Raw genomic sequence first — 22,640 nt, forward strand, 5'->3', positions numbered from 1 at the left:
GACCCCCCCCCCTGTCCACAGTGTTCGTGGTGGCTGGATTGCCCCCTTTAAGGGAAAAGAAAAGACTGATAAAACTATTTTTTTAAGAAGAAAAAAAAGATACATGGTTTGGAGAGGATTAACCTGTTTTATCTGTCTTCGGTGTGCTTTGCCTGTCCTTATCCTTTAGGCAACTAAACATTTTTTATTTATTTTTTATTCTATACTATCCTTTTATGGTACAGAATCCCAAGGATCGAATGGCTGATTATAAAGACTAATCGCGCTACAATGTTACCCTGTCATTATCGCACAATACTTAACACTGCCTTTCCAGGTGGAATATTGATGCACATTATTAGGAAATGCATAGATAATGTAAAAATAAATGCTTTGCATAGTACATTTTATTTGACATTTCCGCTTTGAAAAGATCGGCCGTTTTGAAGGATGATAAAAAGCTTCAATAAAGAAAACGTTTATTTGGTGAAAAGGGAACCTATTTCATATTTAGTGCAAGAGGGGTAATACGATGCAGCAGACGGGCAAGCAGAATTACACAGAGCATTTCAATTTTTACATTCACTATATAATGTAATATCTGCATATTGCCTGTTAATGGGTTCTAAAAATATATAATATTTCATGATTTTCCAAAAATATTCCCATGCCCTCTAATCTAATCTGATAGATAACCTCATGCCCTCGCCATAAACTCATAAAAAGCGTACAAAGTGCCTTGTGCAAGTCAGGTTTACAATAAAAAGATACCTCGGTGGGATTTAAATATTAAATGTCCAGGGGGACAAAATATATCGGCATCCAGCTCTTCGTGGTCTAGAAAATCAAATAAAAAGAGCTGGAATCCATTTAAAATTGAGTGGAGCATGCTGGGAAATGCCTGTCCTATTCATGTTTAAATCCTCTCACTGAATTAACAGCTACCACTTCTAATTATTTTGGTGATCTGAGGTTTATTCTCTATAATCTGCACATTTTTTTTATATCTCAATTAAGATTAATACCCTGAGCTTTGAAAAAAATCTCCCATATAAAAATAAAAATATTTTCTTCATTATTAACTTGATGAGCTCATATCAAATAAATAGGTTTGTTTATATTGTTGTTATTTTTTTACTGACAAATTCCCCAAAAAAACAATTTTTTAATGCGGATGGGGCAAAAAATTTAGCGTTCTCCAATTTCTCATAATTTTCCATGAAACATTTATAATTGATTTTCAGGAAAAAAAAATTATTTCCATCCCGATTATAGCTTTCTAGATTAAAAAAATCCAAAAAAAAAAATCACCTATGAAAACTGAATTTTCCTCCAGTTTTATTGTATATTTTTCCCAAAAAATTAGAAGTTCCTGCAAATATTTTCATCCATCTCATATCTTACCAAATTCATGTTAAACTTGTATCAAATTTGTATCCGTTATAAAATAGCGATACCTTAATACATTTTGCATTCCCTTTTGGCAGCAGGTAAAGTGCAGATGTAGCCCCCTTGGCTTAAGATATATATTATGACTTTAGGAATTGAATATTTAATTCTAACAATGATACAATGTGGTTTTCCAAATAAATGATTGGACAATGCTGAACCAATAGAACTCTCCAGCATCACCTACCCACCAATAGAATAGGTCGACCGATCGCGGTCTCTCCATGAAGCTGGGGCTCAAGAAAAGGACGACATTATTTCCCTAGAATCCGTGGAATAGTTAAATACATATTTATATATGGTTCCAAAACTATACTTATATATAAATAGATATTTGGCCAATATTTTTTATAAACTATTCACAATCAGATACGTATATTATTATTTGTTATATTTTCTATCTGCAGTAAGAAAAAAAAATATATAAAATATTTAATTTCATCAAAGCCATTTTGCCTAACCAAAAATTGGTATGGGTTATTTTCTAGCATTTTTGGATCCCGCTAGCCAATTAAAATGGAAAACATTTTAAACCATGTTACCCTGGTTTAAAACATAATTTAAATAATCTTATTTTACTGTAGGTCAGAAAGATCTTAATTAAAATTCTGAATATTCCAAAATATATTGTTCTCTTTAATTTAAATACTTTAAGTTCTAAAATCGGGAGATGTCTTCTCCTAGTCAAACGCGGTATATGTGAATTTGTATGTGTAATTATACATATAATGTGTTAATATTTGAAGAATAGTTTAAAAACTGTCTTTTTATAATTAAATTAATTCTGAGATGGGGCACACCTAAATATAATATGTTTTGTTACTTAATAACTGTAAACGTCAAGCCAAGCCAAGCAGTCAAGTGTCTATTTCCTACAGAGAAGTTTAAAGCTTTCGGGAACGTGGTTCCTTGGCTCCAAGAAAAGAAGGACGCCATTGTCATGGGGCCTCTTTTCGCCTCCCTTGCGTATCTCGTTAAGTAGCATGATCGTTAACCCCAGAGCTCAGTCATCAAGAAGACATGAAGTCTATACCAATGGAGGGATAGACCTCCCAATATTTAGCCCCAAAAGCCCAGGTCACTCCACCATCAACTCAAGCTTTTCCCAATTGTTGTCCTTAAATCGCAGCTTTCGCCCGCTTATTCCTAAAAGCAAAGTGGTGTGACCATAGCCTGCTCTACCCTGTATGTAATGGTTGATATCCCTGCTTGAATGCAGGTGACTCAATTAAGTGTATCTCTAAACAATGACAAGTCAAGGCAAGGCGCCCGGTATTAGAGCCATTTGGGTCACACACCTAGTCACTACCTAGAATCTTCACGAAGCGCTAATAAAGGGTTAAAATTTCATGAGTCTCAGAGTCGGCTCATCTAGATCATAATTTAGGTGTTTGAAAAGCACAATTACAATATAAATGTAAAAGGTTCAGATCTTATCGCCCCGCTCCCTAAATATTGAGTCGACGGAACAATGGATGATGGCGGGCGATACATCGTTAACGCAGCTAGCCTGAGATCTATGTTTTTTGTTTTTTTTCTAGAAATATTGGCAGGCTGGACCTTGATAAGTAAATATAACGTTACCTTTATTATACAAATTATCCGTTCGGAATATTTTAAATGAAACAAAAGAATGCGTGCAGTCAACTGCATATTTTACAAGCAATATCTATATGAAGGTTATCTCTTTGGCAGGCCAGAATCCAGCTGGACATGCAATATTTACACACCAAAATAGATAAAATTAGTCGTATCTGTAAATGTATGTACAACTGCATATATGTACACATATGTGTGCCAAGATATTATATATGCCCCCCGTAGGTCCTCTCTCCCCCGCGCCCGTAGGCCGCCTATTATACGTGAATCTCTTCTTTTTCAGAGTCCGGGGTGACGGGTCTGGAAACGCTAAAAATGTCCTGACAGGGTATCTGGAGGGGGCTGGGTGGAACTTGGGAAGGGGAAGGGGGTACTTTCTTTTCCGACAGTAGTTTTAGGATTTCTGCCACCTGCTGCTCTAGAGCAGACATCCGGCAGCTTAGCGACTTAATGTCGTCCTTTAACTCGTGTTTGACCTCCTGGAGAGTGGTCTGTAAGGCTTGCTCGGGGATGGGGTAAAAAGGGTGCCTGGCGTCGGCCTGGATGGGGCTGTGTTCAAGGGGGCTGCGCGTTTCCCCGGCTTTGTCCAAACGAAGGTCACTTTTTGTTATCCCGCTGTCACACGAGTCTGTTTTTCTCAAGGGGTTTTTAGAAACGCCACCTTCAGGGTCAACGCATTTTGGGTCGTCCGAAAGCAAACCCATTGATTCCGCCTTTGTAACATTGTTCCAGTCTTCCTTCTTCTCCTCGTTGACCTGCACGTTGTTCCTCAGCCTCAGCCAGCTCTTCCCATTGCCGTTCTTGATACGCATGGGGCTGGTGACTTTGAGGCACGTAGGGTCGCTGCCGCCATTTGGCTTGAGCTCCATGGAGTCCCGGTTGTTTTGCTTCAGAGATTCGCTGGTTCTAACGTAAGAAAGAGACGTCTGAATGGGTGTTATCTGAGACACGGTCACCACGCTGGTGCCGGTAATGACTGCTCCGTTGTGCATGCAACGGTTCTCTACTTGGAGATGGTTCCTTTCCAGGTCACAGTGTGAAGACCCTTGGTTCCTCAGCTCCTTCTGTTGCTTAAATTTTTGAAAGAGCTTTCGTACCGGATGGTCCACCGGAATGCTGAGGGTCACTTCGTTCTTCTGACGCTGCCGTTCCTCCTCTTCTTTCTTCACATCACTGATTTTACGGAAGATAATCTAATAAAGAAAAAAGTATATATAAGAAAAATATAATTATTTTAAGATACGACATTACATTTTCCTATTTTTATTCATAAATTCAGTCCTAATATTTTTGGAAGAAGCATTTGAAAAAAATTATAAGTTTCTGTTTTATTTCAATTTTAAATTCCAGACAGCATGAGGTCTATGTAGCAAGACTGACGAAATCGATGACAAAAAGTACATTTTACTGAATTTCGACAAAATGTAGCATTCCTTATTTCAGAAATGACTACTTTCCACTAGATATCAGAATGTGTTTCTGAAGTGCACAGCATCGGAATCTTGTGAATGATATAGATTAGAATCGTTCTATCTGCTCATTAGCCGTAGCGCACCCTATCATTACATCATCAAATTATTTTATTACTTCTAATTAGCTTTCCAAATGACAAGCTCATTTTTTTTTTCTTAACCTCTTAAGTGTCAGGAAAAAAATCTAAATGTCACTGTCCCATTTTCTGCAAGGTGATTTGAAATGGGAGAAGTTAATATATAGTGAACTTTCTTTACAGGAATGTGGATTGGTGGCAGCGCTTACTGTAACCGTTCTTCCAAAATGATGTGTCATTAAAGGAAGTGCGGTCTGCTCCTGAGATCTGATCAATATCTATGTCTAGGCGTCTAAGTTTAATATTAACTATTTCCGCAAGTACTGAGCTAGACATCAGTGAAACCTTGGGTTGTGAATGCATCCTTTTTACATTACATACCTAACAAGTTTGGCCAGTCCCTTTCTGGCAGCCCAAACTCAGATCCTTCCCTGATGTCACTCTCTCTCCCTCAGATGCTCATCTCTCCTCCTCTGTTCCCTTCTTTTCTCCCCTGTTCCCCTCTTTCCTCCGCTGATGCCCATCTTTCCTCACCTGTTCTCCTCTTTCCTCCCCTGTTCCCCTCTTTCCTCCGCTTATGCCCCTCTTTCCTCACCTGCTCCCCTCTTTCTTCCACTGATGCCCATCTTTCCTCACCTGTTCTCCTCTTTCCTCCCCTGTTCCCCTCTTTCCTCCGCCTATGCCCCTCTTTCCTCACCTGCTCCTCTCTTTCCTCTGCTGATGCCCTTCTTTCCTCTGCTGATGCCCCTCTTTCCTCTGCTGATGCCGCTCTTTCCTCCCCTGTTCTGCTATTTCCTCCCCTGTTCCCCTCTTTCCTCTGCTGATGCCCTTCTTTCCTCACCTGTTCACCTCTTTCCTCCGCTGATGCCCTCCTTTCCTACCCTGTTCCCCTCTTTCCTCCCCTGTTCTCTTCTCTCCTCCCCTGATGCCCCTCTTTTCTAGGAGGTCAGAATGTTTGCTGGGTATGAGGGTATCGCAGAGTTCTCCAGCCCTAAAAGCCCCGATAATGTGTATAAAGACAGTAGGACACAGCTTTATAAATTAAACGGGATAAGAAAAACCCATTATCATTCTTCTCTAACCTAAAACAAGACTGCAGCAAAACGCCATTCTGTTTTTTTTTCTCTTTAATTCTCAAAAACAAAATAAGTGGAGAAAAGTTACATTGTTACTAGGTCAACAAGCCCAGCGCGTTTCGCCAGCGGTAAACAATCGTTGCTATTTTTGCCAACAGCTTCCTGTTGAGATACATTAAAGTTTCGCGCCTCCTGGGGAATCAGCGAAATCCCAAAAGCGTCACGCTCCAGTTTGATGCAATCGCAGCCGGTTTCAGGTTCGTCTTAGATTGTAGTTGTATTTGTTTCAAACCAATCACGCTATGAGTTTTGCAAAGGTTAGCACGATGAAGGGCATAACAAACAAATGGTTAATTAATTATGTTTCATTGTGCGCAACGTTCTCAGATGTAACCACAATAAATAGGACCATAACAACACACAACGCCGGCGGATATGTTGGCAGCCGAGAGACTCCTCGGGGAGGAAAGTACGAGATGTTTCGGTGTAGTGGGAATGTTTAGGGCCGTAGAACCCTGCGATACTCCCCAAACCCAGCAAGCATTCTCAGCTCCTAGAAAAGAGGGGGTATCAGGGGAGGAAAGAGGGGGGCATCAGGGATTTATGGAGCAGTCAGGTGCAAATGTAAATGCAACACCGGCTGGTAAAGGGTTAAAGCATTTAATATGTGTTTTGTTCTTACGTTTTGAAGAAAAAAAACAAAAAAAAACCTTTTTTTTTTAACCCCTTAATGACAAAGCCGTACATGTACGGGCTCAAAATGCATTGTTTTCAATGGGTTTAGGGACCGCCCATTGTCCTTAAGGGGTTAAACAATTATTTAGGTGAGAGGAGGACTGTAGAAGAGCTTGTTTGGGGTAATTAGCCAGAGAGTTAATATCTTCCTTTATGAGTTCCTCTGTATCAATGCATAATAGATAACCCGATAAATAATGCATCGTAACTGGATCTGGCGACAGCATAATTAATATGACTTCGGCTCAACGCCATAGCGCAGTTATGTACGCAACGATACAGTCATCGATTTTATTCAACTCCCTAAATTGGATCCATTTAATATTTATCACCCGCAGCTGAAAAGGCGTTTTTCCTTTCTGCTCTTTCATCTGAAGCCCTCGATGTTGGGCGTAGCTTTGCGGGGTTCGTTTTTCGGTTTCCTCTCGGAAGTGAAGACGGACAAGGAGATATATTTGTGTCGGGGCGGCTTAGATAACAATGAGAAATGGTTTGCCAACAAATTCTAGAATTCTTTTATAACGGCTTGGTTCCCAAAGCCTTGTTGTCCAGGGTTGGGTTCTGGATAAAGCCCTCGACGGGTAGGATCTTACAAGAAAAAAATTAGAACTTCTTCGCTTTGTTAGATTGTAACAAGTTGCCATAACATTGATCTAGAATATATGTGATTATGCATCGCTTGCTGTTGTTTCGTAGGTAATCTAAAAAATTGCTATTTTTAAATAAATACCAGAAAACACAACTCTGCGTATGGGAAGATATACATATTTTAAAAAAATAAAATAAAATTTATTTAAAAAAAATCAAAATAAACATAATTTGCTATTTTGATATTCTGACATCTTTCAAATCTACAAATGCATAGAATAGTTTTTTAAAAAAAATACATATAAATAAAACACATATAAATAAGTAAAAAGGTCGTTTATTTATTAAAATAGTGTATCGAGCTAACTTGCCCCTGACATTTCTGGATGCACCTTGGTTTTCTGAATCCGGTCCGGCCCTGAATCCCACAAACTCATTATTATTATTTATTGTCCATAGCGCTGTACAACTCATTTCAATACATCCACATTTTTAGATTAGAAAGCTCTTATTCAACCGACTTTTTTAACTATACGCATAGGACCCTTTTTAGCGAGTTTATGAAAGTGTATAAAAACTTAATAATAATAATAAATATAATACTAATAATAATAATAATTATAATAATAATAATAAATATAATAATAATAATAATTATAATAATAATTATAATAATAATAAATATAATACTAATAATAATACTAATTATAATACTAATAAATATAATAATAATAATAATAATAATAAATATAATAATAATAATAATAATAATAATAATAATAATAATGTGGGTTTGTTAAATGAAACTGCATCGGTTTTCCATGAAATAAAACTAGTATATTTCAAATTTAAAATGTGAATAACAAGGGACTAAAACAGCTGGTGGACAATCTGTTAGCTTATGCTACAAAGTTTCTGTTGGAAGGGGACTGGCGATTTGTAATTTAAGTTTATGAGAATTTCTACTAAAAAGCAGAAAATTATGAAACGCAGCATAAGCCAAGAAGTTCATTTTGTAGCTTCATTTAAAAAAGGAATTTACGCAGCAATCTATGGAAAATGATGTTTTTTTAACCCCTTAATGACAAAGCCCGTACATGTACGGGCTCAAAATGCATTGTTTTCAATGGGTTTAGGAACCGCCCATTGCCCTTAAGGGGTTAAAAAGTGACAAATACTGAAACTCTGTTCATTAAATAACAGGAGGTAAAGAGGAGGCAGGCAAGGAGGGAGAAATGGGGTAAGGGGGTCCCTGAGGCAGGGAGAGAGTGAGGGAGAAAGTATGGGGGAGAGGGGAGAGAGACAGGCAAGGAGGGAGAGTGTGAGAGTGTAGACGATAAGGGAGTTAGGGAAGCAGTATGCATGAATGTACATATGTTTGAGAGTATGTGTAAGTATGTGTGTTAGATGAAGTGTGTTATGTGTAAGTGTGTAAGTGTGTTATCATGTGTGTTAGAAGGAGTGTTTGTTAGCGTTAGTGTCTGTGTGTACGTGTGTGTTAGCATGAGTGCATTAGTATGTGTTAGAGTGTGTGTTAGTGTAAGTGTGCGTAGCATGAGTGTGTATGGGCCAGTGTGTATGTTAATTTAAGGAGGTTAAGGAGCTGCTGGGGCTTTACCTACCCCCTGACCAGAAGATGCCACCCCAACCCTGGAGAGGGGCAAATGCATCTGGATGATTCTGCAAAATGCCCCAATATTTTATAAAGTGGAGCAAATAAATATAAAAGCTACTACACACCTATCATACGGCACATTCAAGTTCATATGATGGATGTGGTGTCCCTATAAGGTTTACATCACTTATCTAAGATTTAGACATCGGATGACAAATATAGCTCGGTAATCGTAGATGAGTCCATTTCTTGTCCTGCTCACATTTTATTGGTCCAGAACATAATTTCATGTTTGTATGAAATAAACATCTGTGTATCCACGAGCCATTAAAAATAATCTTCTTTAATACAGTAAATGATAAGTTTAGCGCATCCACACATTATAGTTATTGGTAGCAAACAATATTTTTGGGGTGATTTGCGTAGAATTATTAAATACCTAGAAATAGTGCCTAAAAAACAATTATCGGCAGTAGAGAATGTACTCATATTTCCCGCACCGCCATAATTCTAAAACACTCCATCTTCAGCGTCATAAAAAAAAACATTATTTTAAAGCGCAGGGGGAAAAAAAATATATCATTTTTATTTAGCAACTGAAAATTAACCCCTTAATGACAAAGCCCGTACATGTACGGGCTCAAAATGCATTGTTTTCAATGGGTTTAGGGACCGCCCATGGTCCTTAAGGGGTTAATTAAACACACTTTCCGCTGCCCAGTCCCCCTAAAGCGACTATAATGATGTGATTCCCAAGACAAAGCATATGCCGATTTTTTTTTAAAAGATTTTAATCAGTCGAAACACCCTGAAACCCGGACAGAGCGAGAGATTGATTTAATGGCGTATCGCGCACGTTCTCAGATTTAAGCTAAAACTGTCACATAGCCTCGGGAGTTAAAGTTAAATGAAATCGATGTCTCGCATCGCTACGTTTGGGCTGAAATCCAACCGAAAAAAAAACCCCTAGAGTCCATAAGGCAAATGGAAAAGGAACTTAGACATTGATAGAGCTGTTCAAATTAACCCTTAACATTCAAACAGCCATTTGATTTTATTAATATTTTTTTAACCCAGTTTTTGCCCCATAATATAGTGTTTTTTGCAGCCGCATATCAGCCGATGCCTGTGGGAAAACAATAGAATGGCTCAGTCTTAATCTTACAAAGGGACTCTCTGACTAATGAAAGTCTATGGAGGAAGGGACTTCATTAGCATCGCCATAAAGCATCAGCTCAGTGTGGTGATAGGGAAAGTCAACCAAATCAGTTAGAATCCTAGGTCTTACATGTGTAGTGTCTATTTGTCTTTGTTTTAATGAAATTTAGTGATCAGTTATTCTGATTCTGGTATAATGTTCAAAACTTTTACAAAAGGTTGGTAGTTAAAAGCTACGCGCGTGGATTGCCAGCTGTAGTGAATATAATTAAAAATGGAGCATTTAAAATGATGGCGCTCACCCGTTTTCTTAGGTTACAAGTCAGCGTGAGGTTCCTTGAGAATGAATTAGCAAACGCCGTGTAGAAGTCCAACACTTTCAGCAGGGCTTCGCGTTTAATGATGTGTAAATCGCAATATGTCAGCGCCCGGACGTTGGCACAAGCGTGTGCGAGCGTGGTTTCTTTCCAAAACACGTCTCCAAATACATCTCCCTTCCCTAGAAAAACAGGGGGAAAATTACCATAAACAAATCACTCCAAATATATTCTATTAAAACGACGTTTTTCCAGACAAACAGGGATTTTGCCACCAGATCAGCCCAATTCGAACCAATCTAGCCTGCACATTTTTTATACTGCTGTCGTTGGTCTCGTCTTAGGTTCAGGAGCCGTGTGCCTACCCCAATACCCGCACTGTATTACCCTCTACCACCTCTGCTGGGAGGCTGTTCCACTTATCTACCACCCTCTCAGTAAAGTAAAACTTCCTTCCATTCCATCTCAGCCTCTGACCCTCTAGTGTTAGATTCCGGCCACTTTTTTCCTCCTGCCCTTTGTTAACCCCTTAAGGACAACGGGCGGTCCCTAAAACCATTGAAAACAATGCATTAAGGGGTTAAATCCCTTTATGTATTTAAATGTTACTATCCCACCCCCCCCTCTCTCTCTCTTCTCTCCTCCAAGCCGTAAATATTACGATCCCTTAATATTTTTAACATAATGTTTATAAACAAATTAGGCAAAATAGAATCTTCTATTCTCTTTTCCCTCTTTCACAGCTCATGGAACTAAATAAATCAATGGTTAATAATAAGATTTTCTGATCTAATCATTGGGTAAAATTGAATTTTTTTTTTGTAATATCAAACCTTTTTTTTTTTTTTTTTTATATATATACCGACATATTACATTTCGCGATCTCCGCGCAGAAAATATGCAATATGTTATCTGTCATAAAATCTAGTTACATTTCTAGAACTCGTCGAAACCTTCTCAGTAACGTTAGAATCCATTACACCAGCGGCGTAAAAATCACGAAAATACAAAAAAAAAATAAAAATGAAATATATGAAAGCGCTTGTAATAATATCAGCAGAGGAGCGTCGGCAGCTGGTGAGTATCGAAAGAAAAAAAAAACACAGAGCTCGGCTCTGAATATCTAATTAGTAAAGTAGTATTATTCCGAAGCATTAATATACACACGATCATAGAACCGCAGATTCTTTTTCTTCGCGCCCGCAATTATATCATTTATTTCCGCCGCGGAAGACGTATTTAGCGAAATCAGATTTTGACACTTCGGCAATTACGGCAGACAGACTAATATGGGAGCGTTTTCGTTTACAGCAGCAAAAAAATTAAACATCTTTGAATTAAATTGCAGGGTATTGGAATTATGGCCATTGGTTTTCTTTCTGCTGTCTACTAAAGGCAGATAAGACCCATTCGGCCCCATCTAGCCTCTGACTGTATTACCCTCTACCACCTCTGCTTGGGGGCAGTTCCATTTATCTACTACCTCCTCGGTAAAGCATATCTTCCTTACACTGCATCTATTTAAGAATTTAATTGACCGGGCGCAGTTACAGAGAAACGTCATATAAGCTCTCGGATTCACAAATCACCTTTGTGTTTTATAGAGATCATATTTTGTTTCCAAATTAAAACAGTAATTGCTTTTTTTTATTTACTCTTTTATTTGATTTTCTTATACATTTTTGTTAATATCATCCTGAAACAGAATCCTGAAACAAATAAGCACTTTGTTTTAACAGAGAAGTTACGGTCCAAGGCAATCGCCATGACTTCATAGTACAGAATACCGAGGGGTCTATTCACTAAGAAGTGAGTCAAATGAAGTGTTAACGCTATTGACCAGAATCAACTTAGGTCACCTGCCCTAAAATGTGAGTTGTTTGCGAGGGCAAGCGTCTTTACCATTTACAAGTTTTAGGCGAGGCCATGCAGTGAGAACTCACATGCCCTCGTTTGAAACTTGTGAAAAATGTTCACCACCCCATAATTCATATAATATGACATGAATTAAAAAAAAAAAAGTGAAAAAGGGAACTCCAGGACTCAGGATTAACCGGAGGGACGGGCGTACAATTAATCTGCCCAATTGCTTGACTGTTTACTGATGTCATCACTGAACAAGGTCGTGTCTTGAGATGTTGCTTTTTTCTGTTTTTCTTACATCTTTCCTCTACAATAACCTTAGTTCTGAATCTTTGAATTCCACCTAAATGCACCAGAACCCATAGCGCTGGATTTTATTTTTTCTCAGGCCCCTCGGAGGAAAATAACAGAGATATCTGGAGACTCATCGGCAGGAGGTAGATTGCAGTAAAAAGAACAGCGGGAAGTTGTGGTTAGTTAAGTGAAACATAAATAATCAAGAAAACCTTTCCCGCAATGTAACGGCAGAAGTGATTTTAAGGGAACGGCAGCGTCTCAAGTAGAAGGCAAACTTATATCTGATTATATGTAACAAATGCCACCCGCTATCTTCATTTTCAATGTCTGTGAAGACGTGGATGTCCCCATTCTGATGATGACCCATGGAGACATCGACACAGAGAGACAGCCGTGTCCCGTGGTCTATACCTATTTATAAATCAAATTCCGTTTACCACGTCTCTCTTAATGGGTTAATCCACACACTCCAGACTCTGCTGACCTCTAGGTCACCCTCATAAGCAGACCTGAAAAACTTTCATGCTCAAACACCACACTGAACCGAGTCTTTGCACCACCCCTAATGAAGATCTGCTTATGCTAATAAAGGTATGCATATTTAATGAAGTCCCCTTTTTCATAGACCTTATTTAGTCAGAAGGTCTCTCTGGGTGATTGAGACGGAGGCATTCTATTTTACACCAAGAAAGTAGTAGAATAAGGACTGAGCTACAGCTGTAAACAACATATTTCATGAAATCCATTTTTTTGGATCATTTTTAAATCTATTTTAAGTGCCTACTGCCTAGCATGAAAAAGAAAGAATCATGGAAGGAGCCAGTTAGCGATTTCACTAATTTCTCCTATGAATAATAAAGAAATGTTTGTCCGTTACGTAACCGGTTTATTCCGCAGTGTAGTTCCGACTGGAACCGCTATTTTAAATGACTTTAGAATGCGATCATTAATAACGGCATTCACTCAGGAGGGTAAACATTTTAATGTTAATGGGATCGAGGCTATTTCTTCAGTTCATTTGTTGCTGTGATTAGAAGTTACCAAAGTGATAATTTGCCTTCGCTGTGTTTAAGAAGTATTTTTAAATGGAAGCTCGGAGCACTGACAACTTAATCAATAATTAACAAAACGAGTTACTTTTAGCTTCGGATTTCTGGGTAGCAATGCGATGTGCGTCTGCATTTTCAGAATTTCTTTATTTCTCAGCCTATACTGGGAGGTTATTCAAAAGAATCCAACGTCCCCATACCCCGGAAACCTTCCAAAATGACCCAACATGAGTTAAAATGAGTTCATTAACCCCCTTAAGGACAATGGGCGGTCCCAAAACCCATTGAAAATAATGCATTTTGTCATTAAGGGGTTAAAAATTAATCTAAATTACCCTATTTGTGTATTGCTTGTCTACTTTTTATGATTAAGTACAAGGTGCGTTTTAGGGCTGCAACTAACGATTATTTTAATAATCGATTGATCGGCCGATTATTTTTTCGATTAATCGATTAATCGGATAAACAAAAAAAAACAATATTTAATAAAATGCCCTGCACCCACCCACACTCTGCCCCATCAGTTTCCCACCCGGCAATCAATCAATCTCTCTCTCTCTCTCTCTCTCTCTCTCTCTCTCTCTCTCTCTCTCTCTCTCTCTCTCTCTCTCTCTCTCTCTCTCTCTCTCTCTCTCTCTCTCTCTCTCTCTCTCTCTCTCTCTCTCTCTCTCTCTCTCTCTCTCTCTCTCCGTACCTCCGCTACCGCATCGTTCCACTTACAACGTTCAACCGCAAAACTTTATTCAAATCTTCATCGTTCACGCGCGTCACATCCGTCATTACGTAACTTCAAGCAGACGGACACTACAGAGCTCTGCAGCAGAAACGGGGGAACGCTGGCGGAGGTAAGTGAAAGGAGCCGAGCGCTCCAACGACGAATCCATCACTCGATTAATCGATAACGGAAATCGTCGACAACGATTCCCGTTATCGATTATTATCGATTTTATCGATTCGTTGTTTCAGGTCTAGTGCGTTTACTCTGACACCCACCATAAAGCAATTTATCTTCATGAAATATGTCCACTATTTTGTCTCATAATATATTGACTTCACCCAACCAGGTTTTTTTCTCTTCCTCTTATGAGTATTTATTAACAAACCAATTTAACATAAGTAACGAAGGTGCCCCAATAAATGTTCTTCAAAGCAGTGGTGTATTCTGGCCTAGGCTTAATCGGGGCAGGCCTAGGGCGACAGCCCCTCAGTCCCATAACAAGGCAACCTATTGGGGCCTCAGGCTCCTTGTAGCGCTACTGCTCAATGGGCCACCATAGCTGGGAGCGCTCCAGGTTTCTCCTGGTGACCCTGAGTGAAGTGTCACTTCTCTAGGACGCCATGGAGGAACTCTGGGTCGTGGGGGCAGCGTACCACGGCACTCCCCACCCGCTTCAACTCCAGAGATGGCATGTGTCCCGAGATGCCAGCGGGACCACCAGTAACGTCCCACCCGTCAGCAGGATTGCCCACTGACATAGGTGGAAAATCATACCCAAAGGGGGCTCCGGGTAGCAGGAGCCAGAGAGTTCCCAGGTATGTTGATCACTGACCTCCCCAACCAGACCATTGGCACTATGGAGTGCTGTGCCAAGTCCATCTATCTGGACAGAGACACTCCATCAATAAAAGGTGGAGTTCTGTGATATGATGTCATATGATGATGCCCAGCAGTAAGGACGGCAGCACAAAGGAGGCAACTGGTGGTTCTTCCCCAGGTTAGACCTTGGACGGCCCTCTGTATGCCAATAAAAAGTAGTAACCATTCATATATATATTTATATTAATGTTTATTTTTATAAAACGCATGAAATCCTCCAATTTAAACCCAAAAATCAGGTATCTTTAGAAATTACCAAAATGATCATTTGGACTATAATGTTAACTCTTTGAGGCTAAATTAGCATTTTACAGTAACCCTTGTAGATTACCAAATTCCTCCACATTAACTCAAGTACGGCATTCCCCCCCCCGCTGTTTATGTCATTAGTAATAAATAGCACGGCAAAACATATTATTCACGTCCTAACATCTATACCAGCTGATGCGACAATACATCAAAGTAGACTTAATTACATAAAACACTTTATCTTGTTGTGCGGAGACCTCGTAACTTAGAATGTGACGATTCTTAATTAGTTGATATAGTGGCGTGGAGAGGGGAAAAGCGAAGGCAGCGAGAATTCCCACCCATTCATCACTCATCCAGACAAGCTTATCCTCCGCTGCGCAGTTTAGTAGAACGGCTTCGAGACTAATAGTCTATTCTGAATTTTAATTATACTCCCCTCTATTAAAAGGTTTTACCCGGCTTCCGTAAACCCTATAATTCATTGTCTCCTGCCCCTCAGAAAAATAAAAACAATAACACACGCTCTACATTTCTACCGAGAGGTGGTCTTAAGAAGGAAGCCATTTTGTTTAGAACCAATTTTATCACTTAAGGATTATTTTAGATATTTTAGTTAAAAATATTTTTTTTCAGGGCGCTCATAACAGAGATGCTTATCCTATTGACCACTGGGATGCTCTGTTTTCCCTCAACCTGAATAAATGATGTTTTCCATCTGGATAAACGGGGAACCTTGTTGGCCGTCAACATCCCGTTTTCTGCTCTCCTCACCGTCTATGAAGTTATCTCAACAACCTATTCATGTAGAACCTATAATAATATTTGATTAGTTAAAAATATTTTTGGCGGGGGGCTGTGTCTTAGCTCCAATTGAATGGGGAAAAAAACAATATGGCTGCCACATTTCATACATGACGAGAGGCCCAAGTGACAAAAGCAAAATAAGGAAAATATATTTTTTTTATATATAAAATTACCTAATATTGCTACCACCTCTTCATCTTGAATGACTTCCAGGGATCCGGATACCACGAAGCAGAGGGCATCGACGCTTTCACCCGCGTGGTAGATGAGGTCTCCCGGAGCACAGTGTATTGTCTGGAACTCAACAGCCAGCGCTCGCAGGCATCCATCGCTAGCCAGACGGAAAGCAGGGTGCTCGTTGAAAACCTTTCTGTTCAGATGCACGCAGATATCCGCTCTCATGTCTTTCGGACATATTGCTAGAACCTATTGGGGGGGGGAAATGAAAAAACAGAGGTAGGACATCCATGTTCAGAAGCCACAAAGACATATATATACAATTTTGGTCTTGGGAGGCCCATCATACCAGAACTTCCCCAACCCATGGGTTCTTTTGGCTATCATTTATGTAAGTAAATTACATTTAATATCGCGGTACGTTAAACTGAAGATGGGCCGAGGAAACACAAAGGTTGCTTAGCAAGAAAAGATTCTATGACCTGCTGTAACAATAGAACCTAAAGACAAACAATAGGAGTTAAAGAAAGAACGATTCTGTATAAAGTTATATATTTCTCTTTAAAAGATGAATTAATGTATATTTTTTATATTACAATATTCTCACAAAAATAAAAAAAATTGGGTTTTTTTCAATTTTTTTTAAAAAAAATACTTGAAAATATAAATATTATTACATAAGCTCAATTTTAGGACAGGAACATACAATAGGAGTTAAATAAAGAACGATTCTGTATATAGGTATAAATTTTTCTTTAAAAGATGAATTAATGTATATTTTTTATAGTACAATATTTAAAAAAAAAGGATTTTTTTTCAATTTTTGAAAATAAAATACTTGAAAATATAAATATTATTACATAAGCTCAATTTTAGGACAGGAACATACAATAGGAGTTAAAGAAAGAACGATTTTGTATATAGGTATATATTTCTCTTTAAAAGAGGAATTAATGTATATTTTTTATATTACAATATTTTTACAAAAATGAAAAAAAATATATATTTTTTGAAATACTTGAAAATATAAATATTATTACATAAGCTCAATTTTAGGACAGGAACATACAATAGGAGTTAAAGAAAGAATGATTCTGTATATAGGTATATATTTTTCTTTAAAAGAAGGAATTAATCTATATTTTTTAATATTACAACAGTTTTACAAAAATGAAAAAAAAAAAAAAATTTTCAATTTTTTAAATTAAAATACTTGAAAATATAAATAATATTTCATAGATACTTTTTTTTATTTATTTTTTTTTACATAAGCTCAATTTTAGGACAAGAACATCCTAATTCTATATGCAAAAAATAAAAAATTAAAATAAAAAAATAGAAACGAATTGTAACTTATGCACCCTTAACAACACTATCAATAGGAGCATACCTGTCCTTCCTGTGATGTTTTTTTTAAATTGTTGACGTGTTTCAACTTTATGTTGAATCTGGACCATAACAGTATGACGGTCTTTATCACAAAACCCTCTTGAACTTGAATACTTTTTGAAATTAAAAGCAAAATGGAAGGGCCATTGGAGACCAATGTTTTTTTTATTATGTATTTCTGTTATAAAGTTATACTGTTTATTTATTCTTTGGAATTGTTATCTTTTAATTGGACCGGCACAGACCTTGGCGAGTAAAGTTCTTCCTGAATATTGATCCAAGGCGATGTTACCACCGACGTTATCACTTTAAGTCTAGTAATGGTTTCGAGAGAGAGATAATTGAAGACTTGAAAGACATGTTAGAACAGTGGTGGAGATTAGAGTTCCAGACAGATATATATATAGAACCTTTCGGTATCAGGCATTATATTCATTGCTTATTATTTCCAATCTCAGGCAGAATGCTCCAATTACAATAATAATAATGACGGCGTGTAGGCGGCTCATCCGGTTAAATATAATGCGATAGAAGACTTTCACACGGAATTCAGGCTCTTTGTAAATTTTAGACAATTTGAGTCTTGGCTTTAATTCCTTTTTTTCATAAGGAAAATTCAATGGTTTTGATTTGCTTCGGCTTTGAAATATCTAACATATAAATGCAACAAGGAAAAAAATATACTTTTGATGGAAATTATACCCCAGAAAAGGTGAGAAATAATAATTACGTTTTTTAAAAAAGTGTCTGGTATGATTATCAGAGCCGGGTGAAAAGTCGTACTTTGATACTCCTGGAGTTATCATGGAAACCTCACAATTTTACACACGCCTAATGACCATTACCAAGAGTCATGATGATCGTGTCCCAACGTCCAACTGTCCAAAGAGGCCACCATTGAAATGAACAATGAGAATGAGACACGGGTGTCAGACAATGTCATGATTCTGTCCACTAGTGATGCTACAGAAAGGTTATGACCGTTATGTATAAAAGCTGATTCTAGTCCAAATATTAAAAAGTGAATTTATCACCATAGCAACCAATAGCATGAGCATGTTCAAATACCCTAACATTGGCAGGTATGTGTTGAAAAGGCAAGTTCTCACTCTCTTTCCCACTCTCTGTCCTTTACTCTCTCTCTCTTCCTCCCTCCTAGGCTCTCTCTCTCTCTCCCTCCCTCTCTCTCTCTCTCTCTCTCTCTCCCTCCCTCTCTCTCCCTGCATCCTTCCCTCCCTCTCTCCCCCTCCCACCCTTCGTCTTCGTACCTCTCTATCTCTCCCTCGTTCTCTCCCTCCCTCCCTCTCTCTCTCTCTCTCTCTCTCTCTCTCTCTCTCTCTCTCTCTCTCTCTCCCTCCATCCGTCCCTCCCTCCCTCTCTCTCTCTCTGCCCCTCCCTCCCTCCCTCTCTCTCTCTCTCTCCCTCCATCCCTACCTCCCTCTATCTCCCCCCCCTCCCTCTCCGTACCTCTCTATCTCTCCCTCGTTCTCTCCCTCCCCCCCTTTCTCTCTCTCTCTCTCTCTCTCTTGGATAAGTTGGATAACCGGGAACAGTCCCTTGTTTATATAACATATCCCAAGCAATGTTACCCAACATTTTGCCGTGAAGTAGAAATATTATTTCCTTCTTCATAAATTTAAATTTGTATACTTATCCTATATTTTTTTATCTTCCGAAAATGTATAGTAATTCCATGCAGAATCCTTCCATCAAAGCTCTACTAATTCATGCCCCCCCCCATATTTTTCCGCTGGGTTTCATTTTGACAGGCCGTACGGAGAATAAATTACATTTACCGGAGTTAAATTGTAGGCTATATCTGTGTAGGTGTTTATATTTGTATGTGTTCTCTTTCTACGGAGCTGAATGATAACTCCCTAAGCTGTTCCCGTACGTCTCATAAATACATCAAGTGACTTCATGGTGAGTGATTATGGACCAACATTTGAAATTGTCATCGCGTAACGCGAGTGTGGCTTACATTTGAATGATATCAGAGCGCAAGGGGGAAAAGTGAAGTGGAAGCTGATATGAGGGTTAAATCACACAAGAAGCCTTTAAGTGATCATGAAAGAGATTCGAACGAAATGTAGCGGAGACAAAATAATAATAAAAAAAAAGAAATGAAATTGTTCAAGCAAAAAAAACATGAATTGTAAAAGCTAACGGTAGCTGAGAACGGACTGTCAGAGCGGCGATATGTTACAAATTGTAAGCATATGGCAATAATGCTCCGTGTATGGAGTCACCCAAGGAGATGGATGATCTGTCAAGAGATGCTTCTACAGGATTGCTACTGAAAAAAGAAACACGCGTAGATTTACAAGTGGAGCTATAACCATGTCGGAAGTTCTAATCCTTCGTTAAACTGGAACCAGCGGTCTAAATGCTCTAGGGCATGCGCGGGCTAGCACTGGCCACACGGGAGAAGCTCAAGAAAGACTGAACCAAGCGTGGCTTGAACCCAACATCTAGAACCCAATAGGAACCCAATAAAACGAAACATTCCGTGTGTTGGTCATCACAATATGTTTCCGTACAAACAGGTTGATAAAAGTTTATTCAATTGGAAACGGGGTTGAAAACCATTTTTTTGGTTGTTCTTGTGCTCTGTAACCTTATAAATTAAAGGCTTAACCAATAGTTACTGGTTTTGTAGCCCCGTATTTGTTAGAATGATGAGCGTCCAACAAAGCGTTCCATGCGTTGGCCATAATAGTTGACCATCACCATACGCTCGTGCATCGACATTTGGACAAAAGAGTTTATTAAAATAAGAAGGGGGCCGTAATAAACCAGTTTGTTAAAGGAATACTTTGTTCTTGGGTTAAAGTAAAGGACTAACCAGGACTTACTAGTTTCATAACCCAATACTTTGGCATAGGTTTCAACAATGAGATGAAACAAAGCATTGGTGGTACCAAAGTTGAGCATCACAATAAATGATTTGTTCTTGTGCTATATAACCTAGTAAAGTAATGACTAGTTGCGCAGCCGTTGTAACTAGGTGGTTGCTGAAACATATTGTGGTATTGGGTGATCTCGTATAGTCAAGCACCAACTGATTACCCCAGTACTGACCAGTTTGTACTGGGAATTGTAAAAATACACAACAAAATTGTTTATTTCGCCGCGGTAGCTGCGTTAGCTCTGGAGGATTTGACTTTAATAGGCACGGTGTCGACTACACAATACAAAAGAAGCCCTGCTTCCCACCGCATATTAAGTTAAACATCCCTGGATCCTTTCTTTAATGACTTTGAAATGCAAGCATATTAAAAGAACAAAAGCAAGCGGCGACTTCAAAAAAAAAAGACGTGGGAATTATTTTATGTTGTTCAAAGATATGGAGAAATGTACATCTCGCTATGCTAATGCGGCAATGCCTTTCTCTTATATGATTACATTGAACAAATAACATGGTGTGATTTATATATTACACTCGGTTAGTGTTTGATACGGAATTATTAAAAAGAAACATCAGGATTGCAAGTGTCTGTTTTTGTATTTCCCTGGAATCATTTTTATGGAGCTCCCGGGGTTTAACCCTAAGTCTCAGGTTTTTGCCCCAGTTCTCAGAGTCACACAGTCTGGGACAGTTGGCTGGGACATTTAAGCTTCTGCAAATGGACCAAAAACAATCCGGACAAATCTTTTTATTTCGTTTTTAGTCCATTTGTTTTCGAATACATTTTGTTTCCCGTCCTTTCCGTTGTCACTCACATTTACTCTCTCATGCTCTTTCACACTCTCTCACGCTTTCACTCTACTCTCTCACACAATCATTCACTCTCTCACACTCTCATTTACTCTCTCTCCCACTGTTATTCACACTCTCATGCTCTCATTCACTCATACTCTCATTCACACTCTCTCACACTCTCATTCATGTTCTCTTACACTCTCATTCGTGCTCTCACACTCCCATTCACGTTCTCTTACACTCTCATTTACTCTCTCTCATGCTCTTCCTACCTTCTGCCATGTACTTGATGGACAGCTTTCTTAAACTATTTCAGTTTTGCTTTACTTTTTGAGGTTTTTGTGCATTCTCTCTTTTTCTTCTTATACCATTTACATGTAAAGAGCAGATGTTCATAGCTTTACGTTTAGTATGAAAATATAACATGATGGAGTGTTCACTCTGTACAACCCCCTCGGGTATATATTAACCCAAGTTAATTTGTTAAATTTCTTTCTCAAACATCATTAATTCGGTTCTAACCACGGAGAGCACTTTAGATCAAAAAGTCCTTTAGATTAATAATCAATGCTTTATATTCACCTTCCTCACAGACATTCTTATTAACATTCTTACTAATAAGCGGTAACTATGGAAATGATAAAGTCACATTGAACACATCCCCTCTGAAATTTATGAATTGTAACTACCGGTTTTATAATTTTTATAAGAATTTAACTACCGGTATATTTACAAACTATGAAATAAAACTGAACCAAAAATATACATTACTCAAATCCAATAACTTAAAAAAACTAAAATAATTATTATAACTTGTTAACTTGAACTAACTTGTTAATTTTGAATATGTGAATAGTTGTACATTATAAAAAAAATGGACAATTATAAAAATGGTTAAAATTATTTGAAAAAAGAAAAAATGATTTTTTTTCTTGTTTACAGAAATCAAGGTCAACACCCATACAGTTTAATTAATGATCATATTATTAAATCTATCATCTGATTCAGCCAATTCAGTAACCAACCAATAGGCGTCTAGAATTCATTCAGAGCCCAATGATCTAAATGATCGTGTTTATTCAGTAACCATCCAATCAGCACCCAATGTCTATACCCTTCCTAAAGAGTGATGGTCTTAGACATATTGAGTTTAGATGTCTACCTTGGAACATCTGTTGGAGAAGGTGGCACAATGAGCCTCATCTAATCAATTTCCTTTCCTAAAGTTAACTCCCAACTTCTTCACCCAACCATACAAAAGGCTACCTGAACCCATCAACAAACAAAGATCATTTAGCTGTAAAGAGAATTTTATTGAAATTAGAAGACGATCATAGAGTAGTCTGGAGGGTAGCCGGTTGCCCAGCTTAGATGTATTACCTAACATCTGCTCTAGCTGCGATGGTCGATGAGGGCACCGTGCGCTTTGTTGCTCTTTTTTTAT

At 38.3% G+C, this 22,640-nt stretch overlaps 1 protein-coding gene across 1 annotated transcript in view; it reads right to left on the reverse strand.

Moving 5' to 3' along the window:
- Nucleotides 1–2,982: 2,982 nt before the first annotated feature.
- The window catches only part of KCNH5 (potassium voltage-gated channel subfamily H member 5), an 81,442-nt gene continuing 61,784 nt past the window's right edge, over nucleotides 2,983–22,640 (reverse strand). The window contains exons 9-11 of the mRNA XM_053475454.1: nucleotides 16,101–16,353; nucleotides 10,051–10,247; nucleotides 2,983–4,220 (exon numbers count right to left, since the gene is read on the reverse strand). Of these exons, the coding sequence (XP_053331429.1) occupies nucleotides 3,285–4,220; nucleotides 10,051–10,247; nucleotides 16,101–16,353 (1,386 nt within the window). The 3' untranslated portion in view covers nucleotides 2,983–3,284. The remainder of the gene's footprint in view (nucleotides 4,221–10,050; nucleotides 10,248–16,100; nucleotides 16,354–22,640) is intronic.

Source organism: Spea bombifrons, chromosome 9 (genome assembly GCF_027358695.1).
Source record: "Spea bombifrons isolate aSpeBom1 chromosome 9, aSpeBom1.2.pri, whole genome shotgun sequence".
Lineage (NCBI taxonomy): Eukaryota > Metazoa > Chordata > Amphibia > Anura > Pelobatidae > Spea > Spea bombifrons.